At 39.9% G+C, this 21726-nt stretch overlaps 1 protein-coding gene and 1 pseudogene across 1 annotated transcript in view; both read left to right on the forward strand.

Annotated features, from left to right (window-relative positions):
- Positions 1-4359, forward strand: part of LOC120222254 — a 25473-nt pseudogene extending 21114 nt beyond the window's left edge.
- Positions 4360-6606: 2247 nt separating this feature from the next.
- Positions 6607-21726, forward strand: part of ARSJ (arylsulfatase family member J) — an 82528-nt gene continuing 67408 nt past the window's right edge. Inside the window, exon 1 of the mRNA XM_039220001.1 lies at positions 6607-8107. Coding sequence (XP_039075932.1) covers positions 7716-8107 — 392 coding nt within the window. The 5' untranslated portion in view covers positions 6607-7715. The remainder of the gene's footprint in view (positions 8108-21726) is intronic.

Raw genomic sequence — 21726 nt, forward strand, 5'->3', positions numbered from 1 at the left:
TCCTTGACCTCCACCGCAGCAACTTCTTACTTGACACATCCCCAAAAGCAAGGGAATCAAGAGCAAAAATAAATATTTGGGACCTCATCAAGATTAAAAGCTTCTGCACAGCCAAGGAAACAACCCAGAAAACTAATAGGCAACCAACAGAATGGGAAAAGATAGTTGCAAATGACATATCAGATAAAGGGTTAATATCCAGAATCTATAAGGAACTCACCAAACTACACCCCCGAAAAACAAACAACCCAGTGAAGAAATGGGCAGAAGATATGAACAGACACTTCTCCAAAGAGGACATCCAGATGGCCAACAGACACATGAAACGATGCTCAGCATCCCTCCTCATCAGGGAGATACAAATCAAAACCACACTGAGATACCACCTCACGCCAGTCAGAGTGGCTAAAATGAGCAAATCAGAGAACTCTAGATGCTGGCGAGGATGTGGAGAAACGGGCACCCTCCCTGCACTGTTGGGAATGTAAACTGGTACAGCCCCTCTGGAAAACAGTGTGGAGGTTCCTCAGGAAACGAACAGTAGAACTCCCCTATGACCCAGCAATAGCACTGCTAGGAATTTACCCAAGGGATACAGAAATGCTGAGGCATAGGAGCACATGTAACCCAATGTTCATAGCAGCACTCTCCACAATAGCTAAAACATGGAAAGAGCCTAAGTGTCCATCAACGGACGAATGGATCAAGAAGATGTGGTTTATCTATACCATGGAATACTACATGGCAGTGAGAAAGAATGAAATCTGGCCATGTGTAGCAACATGGATGGACCTTGAGGGTGTTATGCTGAGCGAAATAAGTCAGGCAGAAAAGGACAAATATCATATGTTTGCACGTATAGGAGGATTAGGAGGAACTGGACGGAGGAACAAGGGGGAGAAGAAGGGGGGAAATGGTGGGGGAAAGGGAGAGAGGCAAACCATGAGAGACTCTTGAATGCTGACAAAAACTGAGAACTGATGGATGTGGGGTGAGGAGGGAGGGGCATGGAGAAGGACACTTGTGGGGATGAGCACTGAGTGTTATGTGGAAACTTATTTGACAATAAACTATTTGTAAAAAAATAATAATAATAAAAAAACAAAAAAATAAAAATAGAACTACCCTACAACCCAGCAATTGCACTACTAGGTATTTATCCAAGGGATACAAGTGTGCTGTTTTGAAGGGACATATGCATCCAATGTTTATAGCAACACTATCAACAATAGTCAATGTATGGAAAGAGCCCAAATGTCCATCGATGGATAAATGGATTAAGAAGATGTGGTATATATATATATATACAATGGAGTATTACTCAGAAATCAAAAAGAATGAAGTCTTACCATTTGCAATTATGTGGATGGAACTAGAAGTAAAATTAGTCAGTCAGAGAAAGACAAATATCATATGGCTTCACTCATGTTAGGACTTTAATATACAAAGCAGATAAACATAAGGGAAGGAAAGCAAAAAATAATATAAAAAGAGGGAGGGGGATAAACATAAGAGACTTAACTATGGACAACAAACAGGATTACTAGAGGGGTTGTGGGGTGATGGGATAAATGGGTGGGGGGCATTAAGGAATCTACTCCTGAAATCATTGTTGCACTATATGCTAACTAACTTGGATATAAATTTAAAAAAATAAATTAAATAAGAAATTTGGGGAAAAATTAAAAAAAATAAAATAAAAAGAAAGGAGGAAAAAAAAAAGAAAAGAAATGCCTATACAGGAAAAGGGAATAGAGTGGCAGGCATGTTCTTTTGCTAAGCAAAACTAACAACAGCAACAACTTGTCTAGGTGTATGCGGTAGTAAGCTAGGGCATTTCTGCCCATGTATACTGGGGGCTGTGGGAAATGTCTTTATAGTGAGGACTAACACGGGTGTTTCAAAGAAATATTGTGCAACTACCCATTTTAATGCTGATCTGTAATTTTCTTTGCTTCTCTATTTACTGATAAATAAACTCACTCCTCATATCCACTCCTTCATTCCACCCTCCACCCTTGGGCATCCACTACTCTTGGTCTGTCCCCTAAGGAGCCCCAGGCTACACTGCAATGCCTTTCTCTGACCTCCCTCTCTGATGGTGACCTTCCTGCCAAAGTGTTCTATTATTTCCTTTCATTTCCCATTATCCAATCGAAGAAGGTCCTATATTGGGTCCCTGATTCCTTTTTCTCTTGTTTTTCTCTTAGTTGATTAAATACTTGTTTCTAAACTTTTAATGAATATCATTCTCCCATCAAATGATGTGGTCATAGTTCTTTCACTTAAGGAACATACTGCTGTAGAAATTTCAAACTGGCATTTGTGTGATTCTAGTCTTTGCTTCCTCAGATCTCTCTCTGAAAATGTTCTAGGATACCTTTTCCTATATTTTCATCATGGCTTGCTCTTTTTTTTTAAATATTTTTTTTATTTATTTCTAGGAGAGGGAGAGAGAGAGAGAGAGAGAGAGAGAGACAGCGTGAACAGGGGAGGATCAGAGAGAGAGGGAGACACAGACTGAAACAGGCTCCAGGCTCTGAGCTGGCAGTCAGCACAGAGCCCAACGCGGGGCTCAACCCACGAACCGCGAGATCATGACCTAAGCGAAAGTCGGATGCTCAACCGACTAAGCCACCCAGGCGCCCCCATCATGTCTTGCTGTAACCAATAAAACTTTAATACACTCAGTGCTCTCAGGGTAAAATTCAACTCTTCAAATTTTTATTGGCTGAAGCCATTTCTTTGTAGCCTCTATGTCTACAAATCCATTCCAGAAAGGACATTAATATGATCTACTAAAGTATTTTTTCATGTTATGTCCTGCTCAAAGGATCTCATCACTCTTAATGCCCCCAAATCAAGTTCCAGCCCTTAATACTTTTTCAAAGTCTCTCAAAATATGGGGTAATCTGAACTTCCCAATGTTATTTCCCATACTCTCCCAGTCCAAACATGTCTCAGCCAGTTGGTTTTCTCTTTCCTTTTACTGAAATGCTCTTCCCTTAACTTCTTCTCTTCTTTCCCAAATTTTAATTTTGATGGTCCTTTGAGGCATAGCTTTAGTCCTACCTCCTGAGTAAGCCTCACCTGAATAATCAGTCCACACTAATTTCATCTCTAAGCAATTCTGTTTCTCACTCTCTTTCTCTCTCCTTTTACTGAATGAATAAAATGGTACTTTTAATTTTTTTATAATGTCATTCCGTAACTATAGGACTGTGTAATGTGACTACATCTAAGCTGAAATAAATTTATGATGCGGTTCCATTAGTGAAGCTGATGCCTGAACACCAAAAATCCTGGCTCTAAAGTCAGAAAAAAAGTTTGGTTATAGAGGGTCTTTAACCTGGGATTCATGAGGACACTAAAACTACTGCTTAGAGTGTATGAAACCCAATCCTATAATGAGAAATGTGAAGTTTCTGTGCTTATAATACCAGTTTATGTACAATAATGTACAGGGCATTCAAGAGCCTCTGATTTCATTCTGAAGGTATTCCTTATGGATGTGGGAATAACCATTACCCATTTCCCACTTTGGCTAGGGCACCCAACCAATGGATTTTCCCTCTGAGTCACATCTCATTTGGTCTGTTGTAGCATGACTGTTCTTGTTTCTTGGCTCTTACTACTAATTGTAAATACTTCTTAGTCTCCCTTAACACAGTACTGTTTATTCCGAAATGGCATTTTTAGGCAAGAATTCTGCCCTTTTATCTTGAATGTGGAGAGCATGCATGCCTTGGGTAAAGATCTGAATTCTCTAACCCAGGCAGCTGTGTTCTCTCTGTGTTGTGTGGCTGGGAAAGACCTTAATGCCCACTTGCAGGAAGATTATCTTTTGAAAAACATGGGTTTTGAAGTCAGACAGATTTGCAAGTCTAAATTTCCTGTAAAAGGGGGATAAACAGCTTTTCCTCAGCTGCTGCCAATGTGCTCCAGTCTTCCGAGGAAGTTAAGGCCAGAATAGGGTGAGGTGAGCCCCTCACTTCATCCAGTGGCCAGCACAGCACCTGGCAGCACCCACTCAGCACCCACCTGCATCTTGGTCTCGGTCTGGGAGCTCGCCCGCCTCTACTCAGCCCTCATCCTGCACAATGATGAGGTGACGGGTCACGGAGGATAAGATCAATGCCCTCATTAAAGCAGCAGGTGTACATGTTGAACCTTTCTGGCTGGGCTTGTTTGCAAGGGCCCTGGCCAATGTCAACATCAGGAGCCTCACCTGCAGTGTAGGGGCCAGTGGACCTGCCCCAGCAGCTGGTGCTCCGCCAGCAGGGGGCCCAGGCTGAGGAGAAGACAGTGGAAGCAAAGAAAGAAGAATCAGAGGAGTCTGATGATGACATGGGCTTTTGACTAAACTACTTCTGTAATCTATGCAAGAAGGGCCGAACTCTTAAAAACAAAGCAGGGTGGATAACAAACGAAATAACATCTCCCTCAGTTTGCAGGTCACATTCCTGTACTGCCCCACCCACTAACCACACCCAGTCGAAGTCAGATTTCTTTGTTTTAAAATTTCTTTTAATTTTGTTCCTTTTTTCAGACTACTGCAGAATAGTAGGTAACCTTTGGAGTTTGGGGATGATTTAATCTCTTTCCATCAGTGTAAGTTCCACAAGAGCAGGCACTGTGCCTGATTTAGTTACTGACCATCACTCTCCCAGCTTCTAGCTCTGGCCCAGCTTCTCAGATATTTGTTCAATGAAAGAATACCTCATAAAATTGGTGGAGAAGGAGAAGAGATAAAGTATATAAAGCATTACATAAATACTATACAGCATGTGTGTAAATATTTATGTATACACGCATATAATCATTATATAGAGCACATGGTAGGTGTCCCCTAACTGTTAACATCATCATACTATTATTACTTACTCTTACTCTTGCTTGAAACCTGAGCTGAAAAGGACCCTCTTTCAGGGTGCCTGGATGGCTCAGTAGGTTAAGTGTCCAAGTCCAGCTCAGCTCATGATCTCCCAGCTCAGGAGTTTAAGCCCCACATTGGGCTCTGTGCTGACAGCTCAGAGCCAGGAGTCTGCTTCAGATTCTGTGTCTTCTGCTCTCTCTGCCCTTCCCCTGCTCACATTGTATCTCTCTCTCAAAAATAAGTAAACTTATTTTTTAAAAAAGGACCCTCTTTCTCTTTCTTGCATAGCAACATGGACACTTTTTGTTCTAGGTCACTGACCACTCCAACTAAAAGTGGCTAACCCATCTGAAATGTCTGCTGGCATTCAAGCATCTTGTTAGGCCCACGAAGCTGGAAGCCTTACTCAGTGCTTTCCGATCTCCCAATATTCTGTTCACTAATTACATACTTAGTGATTTAACTTACCGAATTGCTTAGACCATATTTCCCAGAGGTTTCTAACACTGTTCATCCCTCCACAGACTAGTCAGAATGATCTCAGGAAAAAAAAATACTAGCAGAAAGCTAGTATTACACGTTAGCAAAATTAACTGTATGGAGCACACTGCAAGTTTCAAAGGTGCTAAGTTTCCATTTCACAAATGTTTTGCCTAGAAACAAAATAGGAACTTTAGTAATAGGAAAGAATTAAAAATAAATTGGCTAAGTGAAACCTAGATTTATGCTTTGGCATTTGGGAGAATCTGACTTTTTTTTTTTTTTTTTTGAGAGGGCAGGAGGGGCAGAGAGAGAGAGGAGACAAAGGATTCAAAGCAGGCTCCCAGCTGTCAGCACAGAGCCAATGTGGGGCTGGAACCCACAAACTGTGAGATCATGACCTGAGCTGAAGTCTGACGCTCAAGGGACCGAGCCACCTAAGTGCCCCAGAATCTGACTTTTTATGTGTCAGCCCATAGAAGGTGTTCAAGAACCACTGAATAAATTCGGGGACAGAAAAACATGTCTCAGTGGCTCTTGGCATCGATTGCCTTCTCCCTCATTAGATACCCTAAATCCCTTCCCTAACGGAGCAGGGCTTTAAAAACCTATGATTCTAGTATAAGCCTGCATATCTTCCCTGTGAGCACAAGCTATTACAATGCTTTTACTCCACATAGTTTTTACAAAATGATGAAGTTCCCTTAATTATTAGACGGGAAACGGTAGTTTCCTTACTGCAGAAGTACCGCCTGGGCTCTCACTTCTTGAGAGTGAACTGTGTCTCTTCGCCCCACATTCTTGGCTGGAGACGCCCTGTGGGGAAGTTTGGGGAGAGGTAAGAATAAGGCGACAATGTCAAGATCTTCACGTGGAGAGAAGCTAATGAGGAAGTCAGCCTGCAAAGGCCAGCAACGGGGAAAGGAAATTCAATTTAAAAACTTGTAGTCGACACTACAAAAAAAAAAAAAAAAAAAGAGGCGGGGATAAAAGCAATAGGGGAATAGGGAAAATGGGGGGGAGGGGGACAGAAGGGACTAGTAAAGGAAAACTGGAAGCGTAGAAGAGGAAGAAAGGGCATGCTACGCAGTTTGTTGTTTCTCCGACTCTTCCTCTGTCACTCCCTCCAGACGCTGGAAAAAGTTTGCAAGCGCGGCCGTCGGGATGGGGGGAGAGCTCTCCATTCACAGACCAACGAAAAGAGTCGCCCGCCTCACCCCTCCCGATCCGCGCCGCCGCGGATCGTCCCCTCTCCGGATGATGGAGGGCAGCGGGCGAAACCCAGAGAAGCGCTCGCGCCGGCTGGACCCCGGATCCCGGATCCCGCGGGGAGCGAGGAGAAGCGCGGAGCTTTCTCTCCCTCCTGCAAAGCCCCCCCGCCCTCCTCCTCCCGGAAGGGAAAAGGGAAAGACCGAACCTCTAAACCAACCTTACCCCTCCCCCTCTTCCTGCAGGAGCTAAGGCAGAAAGTACCGTTCTGTGATTCACTGGACAGAAAAGAGGGAGGAGGTGGCCAAGAAACCCCAGTGCCGGAACGAAGGAAGTTCGCTGACAGCACGCACCCATGTCGCAGCGCCTCGGCCGGACGCACCAACTCGGCGGAGGCTGCGCGGGCTGGAAGCGGCGTGGCCCCCGCGGCAGGCGCCCCGCTTCGCCCCCCACGCGCTCCTGAGGCCCGGAGGACTCGGTGCGCGAGGTTCCCGCAGGAGAAGGGCGGTCAGCCGTGGAACGAAATCCGGAAACTGGGCTGTTCCCCTTACTTCGCCGCCTAGTGTCGGGGAGATTGGCGAACGCCTTGGAGAGACCGCGAGACGTAAGAGCCCCGGAAAAGTGGAGCAAGTGGTCAGGACGTCGGTGCACGGCGGGCAGCTGTTATCTGTCGGGGTAAGAGCGGGGCGCGGCTGCTCCACTTGGCAGTGCCTCCCAGGTGAGGGGACGGCGCGGCTGCCACCCCCGACCCGCGTGCGCGCGCGGCGAGAACTCGCGGCTCCACGTCCAGGGCTCTCTGGCCAAGCAGGGTCGCTACCCAAGGTGATCCCTTGCTAGACGTTTTCTCTCGAGAACTTTCCAGTGGCGGCATTAACTTTGTGTGTGTGTGTGTGGAAGCTGCTCAGGGGAGCGAGGAGGAGAAAGTCATACCCGACGGAGCAAAACGACTCCTTGTTTTTCTGACGTCCCGTCGCTTCTAGAAGGTTAAAGTTGTTGGATGTGGTGACAGCCGAGAGGAGCGCGGGACTTCTTCCCAGGCGGAGACCGTCCACCGCCCGTTCGGTCTACGCCTCTCCCGCGTGCATGTGTGAGGCGGCGGCGGCCCCGGTGCGTGGTTCTGCGAGTGCTTTCTCAGCCGGGAGCCCAGTGAATGGCCCCCCGGGGTTATGCGGGGCCTCCGCCTCCGCCGCCCGCCTGGGTTTGGCCCGGAAAGATGCTAGCCATGGGGGCGCTGGCAGCCTTCTGGGTCCTCGGCCTCCTCACCTACGGTTACCTGTCCTGGGGCCAGGGCTTGGAGGAGGAGGAGGAAGGGGCATTACGAGCTCAATCTGGAGAGAGACCAGAGCCCAGCACAACTGCCACCTCCCCACCCCATCTCATTTTCATCCTAGCGGATGATCAGGGATTTAGAGATGTGGGTTACCACGGCTCCGAGATAAAGACTCCCACTCTTGACAAGCTCGCTGCCGAAGGAGTTAAACTGGAGAACTACTATGTCCAGCCTATTTGCACACCGTCCAGGAGTCAATTTATTACTGGAAAGTAAGTGTTACTCCTTCATGTATTTATTCCTTGGAGAAATCTTAAGCATTTAACTAAGACCCTGCTCCTAATTTAAGGAGTAAGAGAAAATATGGGGAACGAGTGAATGAATGGATGGAATGTGGTATTGATATATGTTAAGCATTAAAATGGGTGCCCTGTTAATGATCTTGAACATCTTGTCCCTAGTCTAGGCTCATTACTCTGCTTACTCTCAGAGCCCGCTGTGAAGTGCCCTCCAAATCTTTAAATGAGATCAGGACTTGTAAAGTCTCACCTACCAACCAGTTGTCTCCAGAAGGGGTCTCCTTTTCCAAATCCATGTTGACTTTTGAGCGTGCTCAGATTTGTTTCAAGTATCACAATAGAATTCACATTCACCATCACTGATAAGAAAGACAGACTAAAAAGTTTCTGCAAGTCTTGATTTGTTCTTAAATCTAGAATTGAATAATCAAAGCTACTGGTCCTCATGGCCAGAAAAGGGGCCAAGGAAATAGATGGAAGGCGATGTAAAATCAGTGTACAAATGACTCTTTTTGGGTCTTTGGTAATTTTCTCTTACTGGATCACTAGAGTGGGCCATGTGCAATTAACCAAGGCAATTCTCAAAATGCAAGGAAATTCATTGATAAAGGCTCAACAGGAGTCAAATTTCATCTGAAGTTTTCTGCTGCTTTCATATGTCTGGGAATTTTCTGGTTAACTCTAAGAAAAATCAGATTATTTAGATGCTTAAATAAAGCATTTTTAACATTGTCTCTTTGCTAAATAGGTAAGCCTTCTACTTAAGGTGTTCACTCAGCTCCATATTTTTATTCTATCCATCTAGAATACAGGTTATTGTTACTGATTTGGATGGCCAAAGTCAGTGTGTGGAACAGAGATAGACAAGGAGGTCTGGAGGTCAAGCTAGCACTGGACAGAGGAAGCAGAGAATCCTTAGTGGTTCAATATGCATGTCCTGTGATTTCAGCCTCAGAGAACCCTGCTTTCAGTGAAGTTGTTGTTGGAATTGAGTCCTTTAAAGTAGCCAGTATCCGTTGGAAACATAAAGACTATTTTGTAAGAATCTGTCTTGCAGAAACTTTTGCATACAGCATGATTTCCACTGCTTAGCAAACTGTCAGAATTTAGCATCATTGCCAGAAAAGAAAAAAAAAATCTCATCCTTTCCTTTCTTGAGAAAGAGAGATTAAAAAAAAAAAAAAGCCTCACTGTACTTCAGAGTCATTTTAAAGGTTAATTGTGGCCTCAGAAAGTCAAGGGCATTTGATATTTATAAAGTAGCAGATTTGGGCTGGAAAGTACGTCCGTCTGGTGGCCTGCAGGTCAAGCTCTTCATGCCTAATCCCAACCACTCATATTTGGCTTATGAAATAAATGTGTCTTAAAGTCTCACTGAACCTCTTCAACTAATTTATAGAATTTAGCTTTACTCAGATAGCCAATGGTAGTTGAAAATGTGTAAATTAATTGTATGAATTTATCTTTCACAATAGAACAAGCATATGCTTTAAGGCTTTTCACCAAATAAGAACATTTAGTTCCTACACATTATCTCGTACTGATAAAATATCTATATCTATTTATCTTTTAATCTGTATGTTTACCCAATAACACAAAGCAGAAATGAAACTGGAAATAATTCCTAGCTTTTTTTCTCTTTTTTAAATTGGACATGTTACACAATGTTGCATTTGTTTCAGGCGTACAACATGGTGATTCCACAAGGCTACACGTCATGCTGTGCTCACTACTGTGCAACGAGGTTGACTCTTGTTCTTTCAATGCAATCAAACCTTATGAAAAGGTTTAGTTTCCTATTAAAATTTTCTCTTTAGTGCAACAAGTTGTGTAACTGTTGTATACACTGCTACTGTCATTTGATTTACATTTTCATTTGAATTAAACAGTTGCAGACATTTTCATTTACAGTTCTCTTTATAGATGGGAGCTTCCCCGTGAATGAATGAGATGTAAGAAAGAAAGTCGTTCTAGAAGCCTAGCTGTGGGCCTAATATGAATAATGCAGTGCCCAGAGATTATGGTCATTTGTCCTCTTCAGGAGCACATGTCTATTCTCTCGAGATCTTCCAAAGTACAACACAACACAACAACAAAACCAAAAAGCAATACAAACTGAAATGGGCTGAATTATTTTAAGAAAAAACGAGTTATGTAAAATACAAGAGGATTCAAATATCTTCACATTTATAAATAAAGTTAAAATGATTGAAACTGAGACTGTTTTTAATATTAACAAAACAAGCCTCCTTTTATATTTTTCTGGCACCAAAATGTAAAAATCTATTCCCTTAAACTACACAAATCTGTAACAGATTCCAGATTCTGTTAATCATTTATATCATACCTGTCTGGAAATATTGAATATCATTCAGACAATCAGTAAGCATTCACTGTGTGCAGATCCCTGTATTAGAGATCTGAGGAACAGGTAAGAAGTAGGCTGTAATCTCTGGATAGTGGTCTTCACGTTTAAATCTACAAAAATAATCACTCAAAATGCTAGGTAAAATGCAGATTTCCAGGCCCAACTAACAACTCTGCTTCAGTAGGTCTGGGGTTGAGCCCAGAAATCAATAATGATTTAACAAACACCTTGGGTTATTCTGACGTTAACATTATTAATACAAATGAAGTGTTCCGGGAGAATGCATTTTTATATCTTGTGTAATCTTTACAACCATGAGATGGTTGCTTTTGTTATCTTCATTTTATATAGTTATGGCAAAAGATTTCAGGAGAGGTAGTGATGCAGGGGCTTGGTACATGGGACTTTGAGAAACAGAATTGTATGTGTTCAAAGTTGTCCTGGTGAAAAAAAGGCTGATTGAGAACGTGGCTGCTTACATGTGATTTATTTCAAAGTAATTTGCTCAACTTTTGTTTTGCTTTTCACAGTTTTACAAGTAGACATGGATAAATGACATCATTTCTTCTTAGAATATAGTGAAGGCTTCAGAAAGAGAAAAGTTTTGCAAAATTTAGACATGCATTTTTAAAAAATTTTTTAAACATTTATTTATTTTTTTGAAAGACAGAGACAGAGCATGAGCTCGGGAGGGAGAGAGAGAGAGAGAGAGAGAGAGACACACAGAATCCAAAGCAGGCTCCAGGCTCTGAGCGGTCTGCACAGAGCCCCATGCAGGACTTAAACTTGCGAACCACGAGATCATGACCTGAGCTGAAGTCAGACACTCAACCGACTGAGCCACCCAGGTCCCCCTAGACATGCATTTTTTTGTAGACTTTAAAGTAGGAGGGGCGCCTGGGTGGCTCAGTCAGTTGAGCGTCTGACTTCAGCTTAGGTCACGATCTCATGGTTTGTGAATTTGGGCCCTGCGTTGGGTTCTGTGCTAACAGTTCGAAGCCTGGAGCCTGCTTTGGATTCCGTGTCTCACTCTCTCTGCCCCTCCTCTGCTCGCATTGTCTCTCTCTCAAAAATAAATAATTTTAAAAAATTAAAATAAAATAAAGTAGGAAAAATTGGCCATCTAAACTGAATTTATGTCTGGCAATAATTTTATTTTTTAAAATATTTTGTTGTTTAAAATATTTTTCTGCTTGAAATACCATGATGATAAATTTTATAAATGCCAAGGTAACTCAACTGTGTATTTGTAATAGGATATTGATAAATTAATTTCATTTTAAAACCCCTGCCTCTTCTGAGGGTAATCACTCTTCTGACTTCTTTTTTTCTTTTTAATTTTTTAATGTTTATTTATCCTTGAGAGAGTGAGAGAGACAGAGAATGAGCAGAGCGAGAGAGGGACACAGAATCTGAAACAGGCTCCAGGCTCTGAGCTGTCAGTACAGAGTCCAACGCGAGGCTCAAGCCCACGAACTGTGAGATCACGACCTGAGACGAAGTCGGACGCTTAACCGGCTGAGCCACGCAGGCGCCCCATCACTCTTCTGACTTCTAACACCTCAGGTTAATTGTTGCCTATGTTTGAACTGTGTCTTAATGGAATTATAGAGAATGTACTCTTTCGTGTCTGGCTTCTTTCTGTTTACATTATAATTGTAAAACTTGTCTGTGTTGTTGCCTATAGATATAATCCATTCATCATTACTGAACGGTGTTCTTTTGTATAAACATACTGCAATTTATTCATCCAGTTTACTATTGACAGACATTAGGGTGGTTTCCAGTGTTGGGCCATTATGAATAGTGTTTCCATAAACATATTTGTAGTTGTTTGTTGGTGGATGTCTCTCTTGGATATCTATTTAGTTGTAGGGTTGCTGGGTTATAGGAATGTATGTATTCATTTTCTATAAATACTAATCAACAGTTTCCCAAAGTGATTCCACCAGTGTATACTCTTAGCAACACATACTCTCAGCAATGTATGGAGAGTTCTATTTGCTTCACATCTTTGTCAACATTTGATATTATCTTTTTCATTTTAGTTATTCTGGTTATTATGCACTGGTATACCGTTATGGTTTAAATTTGCATTTCTCTATTGACTAATGAAGTTGGGCATCTTTTTGTATTTTCGTGAACTATTTAACATTCCCTTTTAAGAAGTATCTATTTAAGTCTTTACCTATTTTCTCATTAGGTGATTGCTCTTCTTTGTTGATTTGTGGTAGTTATTAATATATTTGTTTCTTTGTCAAATATTTATACTGCAGATGACTTCTTCCACTCCATGGCTTGTTTTTTCACTTGTAATAGTGTCTTTTGACAAACAGAAGGTTTTCATTTTACTGTAGTCTAATTAATAAATCTTTTTCTTTTTATGTCCCATTTAAGGTATCTTAGACCAAATCCAGATCATGACAATGGTCATTTTTTTCCTAAAAGGTTTCTTGTCTTATTATTATATTTAGATATGTTATTATTTGAAATTAATTTTCTGTTATGGTATAAGTGAAGGTTCAAGATTATTTTTTCCATGTGTACCTCCATTTGGCCCACACTATTTGTTGAAAAGGTCATACTTTCTCCACTACCCTGTAGTGTCACTTTTATGTAAATCAGATAAATGTAGGTGTTGGGTCTATCTCTGGACTCTACTCTGTTCCATTAGTCTCTTTGTCTACTCTTTTGCCAATTCTACATTCTTAACTACTGTAGCTTTATAATATCAATATCTGGAATTAAGTTCTCCAACTTGTTTTCCTTCAAAATTGCCGTAGGCCTTCTTTGCCAGTTCATTCATTTTGATACGAAAGAAAGGAAAATATGGATGTACAGATGCAAATAGCATGAAAGATTTGGTTTTGGAATATGAAGTAGTTCTTTTCAGAATTATTTTACTTTCTAAGTGAAATAACAAATGAGGTCATTAGCTGAGAATAAAGATCTGGAGGTTTAGAGACAGAAATAGAAAATATTCTTCCCGGAGAATGAGAAAGTGAATTAAGTAGAGACATGCTGTATAAATATGGGCCACTCAGCTGAGCCTACTTGAGATTTGTGGTCATAAATTTAAACAGAAATTCGGCGTCGTTTGTTTGTTTTTCTCGTGCCATGGCCAGGGGCTGGTGTGCCGAAGAAGTGCCATTGAAGAGGTAGATTTAACTAGATTTGGAGCTTTGCCAAATGAATAGAGTGGGATCATGGACTCTAAACTTGGCAAAGAAAAGGGGAAGACAATGAGGGGAGTATGTCCTCTAAAAAAGTGCCAACGTCAATGAATTGACTATTTGGCTATGGTTGAAGTGAGGACAGTATTGTAGAGTTAGAAAGCAAGATAGATAAGCAAGTGAGGACACTAATGTAAAGTTGGAAAGCAAGGTAGTTGGAGAAGTGATCAAAGTTGTGTGAGCAGTACAGTTTTGGGAAATGACAGGGGAATGGATGCTAAGGTGAGATTGAAGAAAAAAATGTTTGGAAATGAGGAAGGCAAGGTGTTAGAAGGGCAAGGTATTGGATGGGTCACTTCAGTGGATATTGAAATCATTAACAACAATGAGAGAAGTAGTATTCAAGAGGACAGTGAACCAAGTACTGGAATCATTTATGAATGAGAGGTAAGGGGCAAGACCTGGAACTGGGTAAAGAAGTCAAATGGGGAAGATAGTCTATAAACTGTTGCCTTGCTTTTCAAAGGAGTTGAAATTTTAAAAGGAGACAAGAGCCAAAACTGCCTGGAAGCGCCAGTGAGGAGCTGGGAGGACACCCATCCCTGTTTTGGGCTCTGTGATAATTGGGGTATGGGTAAAAGAACAGCCCCAAGTTGAGAGGGTGTCAGGGATACCCAGCAATCAACTAAAGCAAGAAGGTAGAGAGAATGTCCAGGAAAGAGGGGAGGTCATACTGAATTTTGCTAATGGCAGAATTTTAGGAACAGAAGGCTTCTTGACTAGGGTTAGGGGGTTAGGAGAAAAGAGGGATTGATTGAATCAGAGTAGAGGATGTAGAGATACATAGAGATTCAAACCCAAGTTTGAGTGAAGAAAGATACATTGGGAAAACTGGAGTTATAGTGAAAACACAAATGATGCTGAACGGCATGTTGGGATTTTTTTCCAGATGATCTCCTAGGAGATTAGTGTTCAATTTTAATTATAGCCTCATCCTGGAGAGTGACTGAGCTGGGCCTCCTGGTCCTTCATCGCCAACTATGCAGCCATAGTCAGACACATAGTCAGGAGCCCGGAGGGCCTCATTTGGTCCGGAAGATAGGATCCACGCAGACCTCCTCTGTAGACTGCAATGGGCAGTGGAAGTAGAGAAGCGTGTCTCTTGGAAGTTTACAAAGTATTGTTTGTAGATATGAAATTATCAATGAGTGGGGTGCCTGGGTGGCTCAGTTGGCTGAGTGTCCAACTTGATTTTGGCTTAGGTCATAATCTCTCATAAGATGTGTGTTCACTCCCTATGTCAGGCTTATAGTACAGACCAAGTTTAGGATTTTCTCTCTCCCTCTCTCTCTGCCCCTCCCATGCTCACATGCACACACTCTCTCAAAATAAACAAACTTAAAAAAAATAATCAATGAACAATTGTTCTAGTGTTGAAAACCTTGAAAAAGTAATTGAACTCTTTCAGACAGTCTCAGAGGAGAAAGATTCAAGGAAGCTAAGAGGAGTAAGGGTTGATTATTCCATTTCATAGGCATGCGGGTACACATTTTCCCTCTGCTTATATTGTAAACATAACATCAAGAGTCATGCATGCTTTGTTTTCCACCCACTTCTTTTATCCAAAGCCTAGTTTTCAGTAGTGTTCTGCACACTCAGAGTACACAATAAATATCAGTTACTAAGAGTTCACTTATTACACTCATAAATATTTAGTTAATGCATAAACATTTAGAAAAATGTTTATGGTTAGAAGTTTAGAAGAAACAACTTTTTTTTTCCAAGGCTCACTTGGACTTTGGAAAATGAATGTAACAACAAATGGATAGGAATGGCTTTAAAACCTCCATATCCATTTCAAAAAGAACAAGTCAATAGAGGAGACCATTCAACAAATAGCTGCCTCTTCCTATTTGATCATATGGGTTTTTCTGACAATAGAATCGTGGTCAAGTAAGCTATTGGCACACTCTTGTAATCCAAGTCCCTAATTTTAAATGAGGCTTTTTAAAAAGATTCACTTTGAAATGAATCTCTATTCAGGCGATCCTGGTGCATTTCCTGAATGGCTGCTCTGAAAGGTGGAAATTTATCCAGGTGTAGAGGATTGAGAACATTTTGTTTCATCCAAACGACCTCTCTGAGAGAGATCAAAGGTGGGAGGAGCAAAAAAAGACATAGAGCCCCTGCTTCTAAGATGAGCTCAGTACGAAAGCCTTTTTTATTTCAAAGCTTGGTTTCATTCATATTTTTCCTATAGCAATATTCCAGAAATAATTTCACTGTGATCTTTTTCTATATTTCCCTTGGATCTAATTATTGTGTGTTGTAATATTCTATCATTCTAGATAGTAAATATTCCTAGTAGTGTTACTTTATTGAGACATTCATTCCCCTGTGTTCTCTACTGCAAAAAAAAAAAAAAAAAGACTTTTTACCTCATTTACTCCCTCTTCTAATTCACCCAACATATTTGCTTTACTCAAACGTGACTCTCATTACATCATCAGCCTCAGCAAACACTCTTCTTGGTTCACCACTAACTACCACAGAATAGGAACAGAAATTGACTTTTACTGACGGCCTTATGCCAGTCAGTTTTCAAACATCCTGTCATTTGATCTTCACAGTTACCCTGAAGGTAAATATTTTTATTATTTTAAAAAATATTTATGAAATATTTAACAAATGTCTTCCTTTCATAGATGATATATGAAAGTTTTATCATATGTCATTTTATTATATAAACTCATCATGATCACACAGCCTCTAAGTGGTATAGCCTGTATTTGAACCTAAACTTGTGTGGCTTCAACAAGACCTCTGCTGTTTTCATCAGGTCATTCTGCCCTACATGAAAATTGTAAGCACCTTAGTCCAGTTTTTAAAAAAGTGTTTAGCCTTATTTTCCTCTCTCAACCTTCACACTCTACCCCAGCAAAGAGGATGATTCACTGTTTCTTAAGCACATTCCATAGTTCACTTTCTTCCTTCTTTTGAACATACTGTTTCCACTTCTTGGAATTCATGCCCTATCTCTCTCTGCCCAAATGCCAGCCACTCAGACTCACCTAAAATACCCCCTTTCCCTTACAGCTTTCCATGATTCCTTAGCCAGAAATAATTTATTCCAGTGATGACCTTTCATAATTCTTTCTATTACTGTCTCATTACACATGATTTCCACCTCGTTCATAGTTGTCATTGAACCTTATACCTACCTTGCCAGTTTGTCCCCAGAGCAGATTCTGATTTATAATCTCTATAAATCTCACAGTGCTTTGTACTAATAGGCACTAAGCATATGTGTGAAGAATGAATGAATGAATATATGAATTGATGAATAAATGGTTATTTATTTCCCTCTGACAGGCAATGTGATAGAGAAGAAATACCATAGAATTTATAACGAGAAAATCTGAATTACAATGCTGATTCAATGAACAAATTCCTGACTGTGACAATGAATACGTAGTTTAATCTTTCTGAGACTCCATGGTTTTATCTGTAGATAGGAATAATAATATTATTTATATTACCAATCTCAAAGGTTATTCCATTGATGAAATGAGGTAACATATTAAAAATTTATGGAGAATTTTAAGTCTATACCGTTTTTAAGTAAGAATTCTTTTAAATTTGAAGCTATAGCCCTATAATTTTTAATCACATACAAACTTTAAAGTAGTAATAATTTGGTCTTTTTCAAAGTTTTCTGCAACAGTCATATCTTGTTTCCAATTTCAATCTATCAGTGCAGAGAGTTAAAATTATATCCCATATGTTTTAATTTTTATACATTTTATCCACCAAGATTTCTCACATAACATTGTTAATTCTGAGATGTTCAGGAAGGTGATTAGGGGTATATATTTTTTTAAGTTTCCATACTTGGAGGTTTTTTTGTGGTATTGCTGTCATCATGCTTGACAGAATCTAATGGAACTCTGCTAAACTTATGACAACTAAAAGCAGATGCATATTTAAACAATGAGTTAAGAGTGCAACACTAAAAGAGAAGGAATGGAAATAGAGTAATGGAAAGGCCAGTGATTAATTACTTCAAATTCCTTCAGCCAACAATAACTTTTTTATTGAATATCATTAACATATCTCAGTCAGTTTTGAATGTCAGTTCACCCTTGGAGCTACCACTCAGTAGGTATGCAGTAATTTTGAATTAAGACATTGCTCTTGGCTTCATGGGAATTGGAATTTTATATACTCTATGATCACTATTTCAGTTACCTCCGAAATGATTATACTGCCTGCAGCATCTGATTCTAACACTAGGATGTGAGTGAAATTTCAACACTATCAAAATCATACCACTCTCCTGCTTATATTCCTTTAGAAGCTCTCACTGCCTCTAGGCTAAAGCCCAATTTCTAAGCATTCTATATAAGGACCTTCAAAATATGGCATCTGACATGGTTCTGGTGCAATCTCCCAACACTTTCCCATTTATACCTTCTTTGGATTATCACTGCCAGGGCACTTGTACTTATCCACAAGGGCTATGCCCCCAATCCTCCTGTTTCCATCTAAGCAGGTTTACCTTTACTAGAATATTCTTCATTCTCCTCTGGGAAAATGCTACTGCATCCTTCCAGACCCTCTGCTGCCTTTATCTCCAATCCTTCTCTTGTCGTTTCTTTACCTCACACCAGGCAGAATCAAGTGTCTTCTTCTCTGTTCCTACAGCCTCTCCTGTCCATTTTTGTAGTAAATTCTAATTATTTATTTCCTGTTTCATTCCAATTCCAAAATGCACAACATCACACTAAACTGTAAACTTCTCACAACATAGTATATTTTTTAAAAATACATACCCTAGTGATTAAAAGCAAGGGTCCTGTAAGACTATAAGCTTATATACATATAAGCTATATGTGCTACAGTTTTCTCATGGGAAAACTGTCATCAGAAAATGGTCGTCATAATTATAATACCTAATCAAAGAGTATATTGTGAGGCTTAAGTGGGATTGTGTAGGTAGAACATGTAGAATAGAGTCTGCCACATAGAAACCCATGAATATATACTGTGTGTGTGTGTGTGTGTGTGTGTGTGTGTGCATACATGTATACACACCTTTATTAGCTTGGTTATTATCTTCATGCTGGACAACCTTAAGCTTTCCCACAAATAATGTTGATAAGCAGACTCTTAATAAATATTTATTCAATAATTATACTGCATCAAGTGAAAAGCTCTTAATGAGAAATATTAATAAATATGGTAAGTGCTTTATGGGTGACATACTTGAGTTTATTCTGAATTTTAGGAGCTTCCATATTTTTCATTGATTAGTACAATGACTTAAAATTTTAAAGGAATTTATTTTGTTTTGGATTTAAAGTTTATTTACTTATTTTGAGAGAGGGCGGGAGCACACATGTGTGCAAAAAGGGGAGAGACAGAGAGAGAGGGAGACAAAGAAAATCCCAAGCAGGTTCCATGCTGTCAGTGCAGAGCCCCATGCAGGGCTTGAACCCATGAACCATGAGATCATGACCTGAGACAAAGTCGGTTGCTTAACCTACTGAACCACCCAGGTGCCCCAAAGAAATATTTTGACTTAAAAATTGTAAACATCTGGGGGTGCCTGGGTGGCTCAGTCAGCTAAGCATATAACTCTCAATTTGGTGCTAGGACATAATCTCACGGCTCATGGGATCAAGCTCCATGTTGGGCTCTGTGCTGACAGTCCACAGTCTGTTTGGGAATTTCTTTCTCCCCATCTCTGCGCCTCCCTTTTTCCCTCTCTCTTTCTTGGTCTCACACAAAATAAAGAAATGAACAATAAAAAAAAAATTGTCAACATCCATATCACCATTGCTGATCAATTGAGATTTGATACTACATTGAATAGAGTTAGGTGGACATAAAGATTCAAATTGGTAACAACCTTTAACAACTGTTCAAGTATAATTTTAAACCTTATCACATTCAGAGGAAGCAACCATGTTAAGTGAAAGTTATTTGAAAAGCAGTGTGCTATGTGGAAAGAACAGTAGGCCTAGGGTTGAAGACCTGTAAGTGGGAACTTACAGTAAAACTTTAGATAGGTTACTGCATGCCTCTGAGTCTCCTCATCAGATGAGCTTAATAAGAGCTAACAGACCACTAAGTTCTGGTTAGTTATCATATTATATGAGATCATGTTGGTGAAAGTGCATAAATATTTCCTGACATATAATAAATGCTCAATACATTCTAGTTTTAGGGTTTTTAAATTTTTTTAAACATTTATTTATTAATGAATAAATAAATCTGAAGCACAGAGCCTGATGTGGGTCTTGAACTCACAAACTGTGAGATCATGACCTGGGCTGAAGTCGGACGCTTAACCAACCGAGTCACCCAGGCGCCCCTCGAGTTTTAGGTTTAACTGAATTCTACAGGGCATTTATTTTGAACAGAAAAAGAAAAATCTTTCCAAAGTTTCAACTACTCTTTTAAATTTTTTCCAAAGTGGGGATTTGTAGAGCCTTACCAGAAATTATATGACAATACTCAGGAATCCTTTAGGTTTACTTTATATAGGCTTTATAAGCCTTTCCTTGGGGATGATATGATATGGCAGTCAGCACAGTGATAGAATTCTTAGAATTCAAAGGGATATCACACATAATTTTTTTTCCAGAATCAATAAGAGTGCTTCTCTATCATAACACCAACGCCGATCTACCAAACCCCTGGGCCTAGTAGGGAGACAACCCAGAAAGTAATCACTAGGTCCTTGCTGAGGAGATATATGATGTGCCTTCTCAATACTTGATTGTTCTCACGTTTGATTGCAGAGGGTAAGGTAACCAGACCTGGATAAGAAAGAGGCTGAGGAAACTGACTAGACTCTATGGGAGTACTGGAGTGTTCCATGCAGTGTCCAGAAAGGCGTTGTGAGCATGATTGGGGAGCATCCAGTGTCCAGTAAGGCCCAGCCAACAGGTAGACATAGCAGCAGGCACATGAGTGGCAACCAATCATTGATTAAATTCATGACCACGAATTCAAAATAGGCACTCAAAAATGCACAGCGATCTTCTTAACTCCCTTTAGTATGTATTCCATTCTTTAGAAGTACTATTTCAAAATTTCTCATCTCCTCGAACTGCCAATATCCTCTCACCAGCTTATCTTACTTCAGAATTCCCTTGAGACAGCATAAGCAATAATGAATACTCTAAACCATAATATTAATGTATGCTATAAATTACCTATAATTTTAATTTATTACAAATTTATAAAAAGATTTGCCACCATCTTGGATCTGAAGACCTCAAGAATTTTAAATTGTTTTATCAGATTTTAAAAAAATTATTTGGGGTTGAATGTTATAAGGTTAAAGACTGTGTTATATTTTTTGAACACACCAGGTTCCTGCACAGAATAAATATGTATCATAAAAGTATGTGAGCTGAGTGTATCAAGCTCATCAAATTAATTTTTGTTTTTGGTTTAGATTATTTTATTCACACTTGAAAATATAAGCTCAGATACTTGAAATCAGTTTTGGTTTTTACTTTCTTTTTATTTGCTTGGCTTTTTGGCTTTCGTTCTCATTCGGTTGCCTTTGCAATGCTCTGAAGTCTAATTTAATCATAAAATTTTCTAAGAGATTTAGTTGAAGATAAAATCTAGGGAGTAGGGATGTAACATTTACTTGGCATTTAACAAGTGTTAAGAAATATATGTATATATGTTCATTTATTTGTTTAGAGAGAGAATAGAAGAGGGGCAGAGGGAGAGGAAGAGAGAGAATCTCAAGCAGGCTCTACTGCACAAAGCCTGAAATAGGACTCAATCCCATGAATTTGAAATCATGACCTGAGCTGAAATCCAGTCTAACACTTAGCCAACTGAGCCACCCAGGAGCCCCAATAAATAAATATATATTTAAAATATAATTAAATATATATAATATAAATATATTTATGTAAATATATATAATAAAATATAATATATATTATATTATTATATATAATATGTATATAGGTCTCATGTATATAGGTCTCATCACTTTGGGGTAAATATTATTATTCACA

The sequence above is a fragment of the Hyaena hyaena genome, unplaced genomic scaffold (genome assembly GCF_003009895.1).
Source record: "Hyaena hyaena isolate Hyena2069 unplaced genomic scaffold, ASM300989v1 scaffold_854, whole genome shotgun sequence".
Taxonomy (NCBI): Eukaryota; Metazoa; Chordata; class Mammalia; order Carnivora; family Hyaenidae; genus Hyaena; species Hyaena hyaena.